Genomic DNA, 7,728 nt, shown 5'->3' on the forward strand with positions numbered 1-7,728 from the left:
AACCTTCTTTTATAAACCAAATCGTAGATCTAAATATTTACTCACAATCAAAGGGAATATTGGTATTAAGTGTGCTAGAAATTTAAATAAGAGTCATGATTTTTACGTGGTTCGATCTTTGAATCGATCTACCTCCACGAATTTCACTATATTATTTTTGGGTTACATGGAACTCCATTAATGAGTTCTTGGAGTTTTAGATCTAGTTTTGGGGAAGAGGATGAAATTGGAGAAATAAAATATGATCCTCTCTCTCTTTTACTTTTTTTCTTATGTACTAGAGAGTAGAAGTCATTTTACACATATATCCCTTACTTACAAATTAAGAAAACTAAACTAAAATACTATGTACACAACCCTATATTTGTTAAGTTACTCTTATCCTTGAACTGCGCCATGGGTCGAATGTGGTTTTTAGTATCTACAATGAATATATTTGTGTATACAAAGACGATAATGGAAATGATGATTTGGCACAACCTAAACTTTCTCTAGGTAGAAAAAAACAGAATTTTACCTAACGTACACCACTGTCTTTTATACTGCACTGCATAGTCTGCATCATAACTGCCATACAAATAACAACAACCGCACCCTAACTCGCAGAGGTTTGTATTCTTATCTGTAATATCTCTAGAAGTTTGGACCCATTATTTATTTGTTCTTACTTCTTTCCTCTTCTCTCCATGTATAATAAACAAATGAAAAAAATCGTCAGGTTTATCTCAACACGTTAGACTTTAATTATTTGTTGTATTTTTCTGGAGTTATTAGATCCAGAATTCCAGATGCTATAATATTTCCAAACCATTTTTCTATTAATAGCTCTAACATTGAACTACCATACTCTTCTTATAGGTCATACAAAATACTAAGAAAAATTTTCTTTCAAGAAAAAGAGTGGAAGTAGCAGATTTTTATCATGGTAATGACAAGGAGAGGATCTCCTTCCCTTTTTGCTGGGATTAAGCTTCTTGTTATGATAATTTGCGTATCCATCCACACAGGTAAGATCGATTTTACAATAACTAGTTTGTTGATCTGTTTTAAAGTTCTCGAACTTATATATCCATCATATGAAAGGATTTGAATGCTTATATATGTACATGTTTGTGTGAATACTCGCAGAGATGGGATATGCGTGGTGGCCAGATATATGTACTCCTGGTGATACATATATAGAGAGGAACCATATTAATATACCAGAAAAGTGCGACAGTTCCGTTTGCAGTGATTGGTGCAGCAGTGAATGTGCGAGTATTGGGAGACCAGTTGCCAAAACGAATTGTCAACAACCTCCCCCATACCTGGATTGCCAATGTTGCTGTGAGGCTCCAAAACCGGCACCCTGCTCTCCACCATCGCCATCACTTCCTCCATCTCCACCATCCCCACCACCACCACCCGGGAATTGGCCGGACGAAAGTCTAAATTGGCGTATATGTTCAGCTGGACAAGAATACGAAGAGATCGAACATGAGAATCTCAATGATTGCGCTCTTAAACCTCAATGTGAGACCAAATGTAAGGAAAAAGGCCTTTTCAGTGCAGGATCACAGTGCGTGGGATCCAGTAGAGACTACGAGGGAGGTGATTATTCTTGGTTCGAGCAGTGCTGTTGTTCAAACACTCCCCCACCACCACCTCCATGCTTTACCTGCTGTGGAAGTTGTTGTCCGGTTGATATAAATATTCAGATCTCCATAACTCAAGGCTCTGGTGGTCAACCACGCGTAGTCACATTATAATCACCATCGTCCTCCTCTTCTGCAACACCATGTAGTATGTTTTTTTGTTTTGACACATAACACCATGTAGTATGTTATCTCCTGCTAGCTGCAGCAAAAAGGAGGAAAACCATCAATAAATTCATTTTATCTCGGTGAAATAAAATGAATACTATACAATTTTGATTAAGTGTCGGCAATGTGATTTGGTCTGTAGTATTGACAGTCTCTGTAAATCTAGATCCAGATGTGGAAGCCAGAATTAAATATTTCTCGCGCATTGCATGACGCTTTATAGTTAAATTATAAATCGACTGCTCTGCTCTTTCCTGCTGTTAAATTATAAAGACATGGAAATCAGTGCAAGCCACTTGTGGTTGACTTTTAATAGTGTATTTAGATCAGCAGCCAAGAGGACATGGTTACAGATAAAAGCTTTTTTTGGATTTGTTGAGGATTAAAAGTAAGAAGACAGTTAAGGCGTAAAATTTCAGAGGACTTTTTAAAATTGAAAAATCAACTTTTATGAAGTAAAATATTGGGCTCTTTATAAAAGTAGGTCTGTTTTTTTTTGTGCTTTTCAAAACTAGGCTTGTTTTTTTATTTATCGTAAAACTAGGCAAGTTTTGACCAAAAGTGATGGATGGAAAGTTAGCACCGTTAGCTGTAACTAAAAAGACCTAAAAATCCTTTGAATCGGTTATTGTGACCCAACCAGATGTGTGTTGACTCTGTATACATCACCCATAGTGCGTACGTGGCACCGCTTACGTGTCACTCTTATCTTCTTCTCCATAAATGAACATCTCCACAACCACATAACTATGCTTCTCTTCATTTTCAGATCTGAAAAAATGGGTGGTGGTATGAATGATAAAGCAAGTACTTCAAGTAGCATGATAGTGTGTTTAATGTGTGAAATGGAAGAAGATCATGAAACAAAGGCATGTCCATGGGTTTATTCAAGGTGCAAACATGTACCTTGTAATGGAGTAAGAGCTTTGTTGAGGTCCAAAACAGATGTAAGTAATGGAAAGTTGTTCTCAAAATGCTTGAATCCTACCTGCAACTACTTTGAGTGGTTTTCTCAAACTTCTTCCCATTCTTCAGCACTTCCAATCAAGCTTCCATCAGCTCATGGTTGTATTGTCTGTGGAGAAGACAATCACAGTGTTACAAGTTGTCTACTGAAGCTTCAAAAATGCTTTAAAGACAACTGCAACTCTCAATTAGAAATGAATATATGCAAAAATCAACATAATTTCAACATAGCATACCTTGTGTGCAAGAAGAAATCCTGTGATGCATTCAGATGGGCTTCAGATGCTCTTGTCACTGAGAGCAAAGAAACAATGAAGGGTAAAGTGTATGAAATATGCAAGGAATTTAGGGAAAATCTGAAAATGTAGCCTGCAACAATTTTATAATAAATTTATTTTAATTTCAGAACTTGCATTGTCTTACAAAATCATCCATTCATCCATTCACAAAAGACCATAACCAAATTGAAACACAACATCAACCATATTGTTGAGATCCAGTCACAATAAAAGAGACCAACACAAACATAAAATCAGATTTTCATGTACTTCTTTGGTTTCTTCTTTCCCTTTGGATCTGCAACTGTGAAGGTGACTTTGTTGTTGACAGATCCAACATGTTTGTTAGTCTGATTGAAAGCAGGTTGAGAAGAAGCCTTTCTCTTACTCCTTTGGCCTGATTTTGCAGCACCTTGTTTAGAAGATTCAGCAACACATGTTTTGGAACTGTTGTTGTTCTTCATTCCATCCTTAGCAGTAGTAGATGCACCTGCAGAAACACTAGCAACTGGTTTCTTTTTGTTGTACTTTATTTTTGATGGTTCAGGGACATAAGGTGTTGATGTTGAGCCATCAACACAGGTTCTAGGCTTGTATTTCCCTTTGGATTCTTTCCAACCTCTCCACCACCACAAGTTACTGCATAGTGACCATAAATTCCACACTTCTTACACTTTCTCATTTTCTTCACACTTCCAGCTTCATCATAAGAAGGAATCCTCTTCTTCCTTGGCCTTCCAGTTTTCCTTATGATAACATGAGGATTAATGAACTCTGCCAGTATATTCTACACAAAGAAAGAAAGAAGGAGAAGATATTGGTTAAGATATGAAACCCTTAAAGGTTGTGTACTATATAAAGCATGTATGAAACCCTAAAAGAATCTTTGTTATTATTAAATATTTATTGCATAATAATCAATATCTTTATCTTTAATAAGACTAATGCTCTTACCCAGTCAATTTCAGCTGACAATGGTTCAAACTCTGGAGCATATGTCTTTTTGTAGTATTCCACACTATACACAGGGTCACAGTAGCTACAGCATGAAATCGCACAAGAATATCCACAAATTATCAGTTTACAATCAAACTTGAGCAAGGAAAAATAAAGAGAGGGTGACTTACTCATCCCAGTTTGGTCTCAAAGGTGTTAAAGCACATACATCATGTTGACATGGAAATCCCCTCGGCTGTCAATGCAAACAACTACATGTATTTTTGGGAAGATCCACAATAAACACATCATCATGAACACTCCTTACCTCATACCCCTTTCCCCTTACAGCTCCAATCAACTCAAACATATGATTTAAGTCCTGCATCTTTGTAATCAGCTTCATTGCCTTTGGAACTATCTGACCATCCTGCCACTTTTCACTTTCATTCCTCCTCTTGAAGAAAAGACCCATCACCAGTTTATTATACATTTGTGCAAGTGTAATGATGGGCTTATCCCTGAAGGGATTTTCCATGTTTTTGAAAGATTCTGAGAAATTATTGTTAATGTGCTCACACTTGATATCATTTGAGAAATGAGACCTAGACCAGCATTCAGGTTTTTGATCTAGGAGATACAGTGCAACTTTTTCATCCTCAGCAAACAATTTATCCATGTGTTGCTAAAAACAAACATAAATAGTACCAAACTCATCATGTTTATAATACTTGCAATTACATTATATTGTTTTGAGAAATGAGCAAACCTGGTAGTGTCTCTTCTTGTAATATTTGGCAGCATTCCAGAAATGAGTGTGTAAGCTTTATGACTTGAAATACTTCTTGAAATTCTTCATCAAATGTCTGCCAAGTAGCCAAGTAATAGTTAGTCATTGAACTGATATTGTTAGGAAATAGATTAACAATAATTATAACATTACCTGAAACATAAATAGTATAACATTACCTGAAACATAATCTGTGCTCATCCAAGCAGAAGTATTTGTCACAAGCTTCACTAATCCCCTTCTGCTTGTCTGATATAATGGTGAAATGCAAGTCTTCATCCAGTATATCTTTCAAGTCTTTGAGAAATATCTTCCATTTCTCAATGGTTTCATTCCTACACACCATTATACCAAGAGGAACTAAACCATTCTGACCATCTAGACCTGTTGCAGCCAGTAACACATCACCATACTTCCCATACAAATGGCAAGCATCCAATCCTATGATTTTCCTGCATCCAGCCAAGAATCCTTCTATAGCAGGCTTGAAGAAGAGTGTCATTGACAAGAATGTGTTGTCTGTGCTTCCATATGAGAAACTAGCTACACTTCCAGGCATTTTTTCCTGCAATTACAACAAAGTAATGTTAATGCCATATAATTTGTAATATTAAGTCATGTTGCTCTAACTAAAGACAAAACCAAGCATAACCTATCAAACTGAATAACAAATAATTAAGACAATCATTCAAATAATTTAAAACTCTGCAAAAGCAGCGATTAGGTGAATTATATAATTAAATGAAATAGTTACCCATTTATGTTGCGTGAATAGCTTCCTCCATTTCCTTGGTTACGAGGGATTTAGCTCATCATAGTAAAAATGCTCTCAAAATAATCTATTATGGCTCAAAATGGTTTACAAATGATGAGAATATGAGAAATACAATAAAACCGGGTTTGTAACAATTATATTTGTTACAAACCAGAGAACTACGACCCTCAGTGATAAAATAAGACTGCTGCAGCTGTGTTGCAAACGCTGTAGCAAATAAGCCTGCCTGATGTACGACCCACAGGTGTAAGTCGTTATCACTGTAGAAAAACGACTGCTGGTGCAGGTTCGTTCTTCGTGTTCTTCATGTTCATCATCATCAGCAGCAGAAACCGAGTTTGGGAAAACACGAATTTCTTCTTCTCTAGCTCTCCTCAGCCCCCCAGACTCTCGACCCCATTCCCAAACTGTTTTGCCTTGTAATTATAGTGAATTGGAGCCAAAAATCTGACCATTGATTGCATATATTCTCCATTTAATCCAAATATTCTCGGCTGCCAATAATAACGAAAATTTCCATTTTTAATCCCATGCATGCGTTAACTTTGATCCTGCACGCTCCCAAATGTCTTCTCCACGCCTCAACACTCTTCCAACGCTAGTAAGACTCTTCCATGCACACAAGAACTCCATTTTTGCTCGTGTTACAGTGCACGTGCTCTGTTTTGGGCTCAAGGATCATCACGCGTTTTCCAGCCACTTCTGATCGAACCCACTGCCCATAATGTGTTCATCATGCCATATCACATCTTCCTACCAAGTTTGAGCGATTGAATCTCCCTAAAACACCTTCATTTTGCTGATTGAAAATCTGTCACGAGTGAAAATGGTTTTCCCGCCAAAACACGAATTTGAATGTTCAAGATGATATGCCCCCTATCCTGAACTGGGGTGCGAATAGAAGATGCCTTGGGGTTGACCTGGGGGTGCCCTTTAGTAATTAGGTCACCCCTTATCCAAAAGCGAGAGTCCGAATAACACTTGTCCTCCGGGTGCCAAAATCAACTTTTCGAGCCGAATTTTCCAAAAATGTTTATTTCCTAAAAATACATAAAAACACAATATTAGTACAAAAATAGAGTTCCAACAATACGGACATTGAGGACAAATTAGACACAAAAATGTGTCTATCATGAACTTTATTTGCCTCCTAATGTGATGTCTTATTTCTCTTTGGTTATCTCGTGGGTCTTATTTGCTTATTTCAAAGATGTTGGTCACATAAGAGTTGAACATTGAAGAAATATTTTATTAATAAACTCCATTCAACTACACGTTGATTGCCTTTACAGAATTATAACTTACATTTATGGGTCATATTTCTTGATATACACGGGATTCCAGGGATGGTTTAGTTTCCGGTATTGCCTTTCGATCTCGCCATATATTAAATTTCTCTCTTTGTCGGTGTCCTTCCCTTCACAATCCGCCAATTCGTACGCTCCATTGCCAACCACCCTTTTTGCGATATAAGGGCCTTCCCACGTTGGCTCTAGCTTTCCTCCTGATCCTCTTTGATATGGGGGTATTTCTTGTAACAAAAGCTCTCGAGGTATGAAGCTTCGGGGTTTTACCCTTTTGTTATACTCCCTTAACATCCTCGGACGATAATTTGTCATATGTTGTAACGCAATTTCTTTGTTCTCCTCGAGGTCGTCTAACTTTGTTAAAATCAAATCTGAGTTTAGCCCTTTCTCCCATGCTTCTTTTCTCGTGGTTGGAAGGATGATCTCAGCAGGTAACACCGCCTCAGCTCCATATGTCAAACAAAAGGGTGACATTCCCGTTGCATCTCGCCTAGTGGTTCTATATGACCATAACACATTTGGGATTTGTTCACACCATCCCTTATGATGACCTTCCAGATTTTTCTTCAATGTGGTTGCCGGTGTCTTATTCGTAGCCTCCACATGACTGTTTCTTTGCGGGTATAACGGAGTTGACTTCCCGGATTGAATTTTAAATGCGTTGAATAACATTCTCACATTCTCTCCTTAGAATTGCTTCCCATTTTCCGAAACGATCAAGAGTGGTATCCCAAATCCACAAATAATGTGTTCAAGAATGAAATCATATACGTCGCCATCTCGCGTGTGCTGTAAGGCTTTAGCTTCCACCCATTTCGTGAAATAATCCGTTGCCACTATCAGATACCTCCTTTGCTTTGTCCCGGTTACAAAT

General features: G+C 37.5%; 2 protein-coding genes across 2 annotated transcripts; one reads left to right on the forward strand and one right to left on the reverse strand.

The window, feature by feature from the left end:
• Nucleotides 1-846: 846 nt before the first annotated feature.
• LOC113339383 (protein PYRICULARIA ORYZAE RESISTANCE 21-like) lies at nucleotides 847-2,041 on the forward strand. The gene is made up of 2 exons (XM_026584671.1): nucleotides 847-1,007; nucleotides 1,129-2,041. The coding sequence occupies exons 1-2, from the start codon at nucleotides 923-925 to the stop codon at nucleotides 1,746-1,748; spliced, it is 705 nt and encodes a 234-aa protein (XP_026440456.1). The 5' UTR covers nucleotides 847-922; the 3' UTR covers nucleotides 1,749-2,041.
• Nucleotides 2,042-3,300: 1,259 nt separating this feature from the next.
• LOC113339638 lies at nucleotides 3,301-5,331 on the reverse strand. Its single transcript, XM_026584878.1, has 7 exons — nucleotides 4,952-5,331; nucleotides 4,825-4,882; nucleotides 4,311-4,667; nucleotides 4,174-4,238; nucleotides 4,001-4,085; nucleotides 3,666-3,833; nucleotides 3,301-3,573 (listed from the first exon to the last, which is right to left on the reverse strand). Exons 1-7 carry the CDS (start codon nucleotides 5,329-5,331, stop codon nucleotides 3,301-3,303), a joined length of 1,386 nt encoding a protein of 461 aa, XP_026440663.1.
• Nucleotides 5,332-7,728: the final 2,397 nt, after the last annotated feature.

Source organism: Papaver somniferum, unplaced genomic scaffold (genome assembly GCF_003573695.1).
Source record: "Papaver somniferum cultivar HN1 unplaced genomic scaffold, ASM357369v1 unplaced-scaffold_21, whole genome shotgun sequence".
Taxonomy (NCBI): Eukaryota; Viridiplantae; Streptophyta; class Magnoliopsida; order Ranunculales; family Papaveraceae; genus Papaver; species Papaver somniferum.

Excerpts from the sequence above, each read along its gene's own strand:
- LOC113339383 (XM_026584671.1), top strand. The coding sequence starts at position 923 with ATGGTAATGACAAGGAGAGGATCTCCTTCCCTTTTTGCTGGGATTAAG. Across the intron at positions 1,008-1,128 it reads TTGCGTATCCATCCACACAG|AGATGGGATATGCGTGGTGG; the intron begins GTAAGATCGATT and ends GAATACTCGCAG.
- LOC113339638 (XM_026584878.1), bottom strand. The coding sequence starts at position 5,331 with ATGCCTGGAAGTGTAGCTAGTTTCTCATATGGAAGCACAGACAACACA. Across the intron at positions 4,883-4,951 it reads GAGCACAGATTATGTTTCAG|TTCAATGACTAACTATTACT; the intron begins GTAATGTTATAC and ends TAACAATATCAG. Across the intron at positions 3,574-3,665 it reads TAACTTGTGGTGGTGGAGAG|TACAACAAAAAGAAACCAGT; the intron begins GTTGGAAAGAAT and ends TCAAAAATAAAG.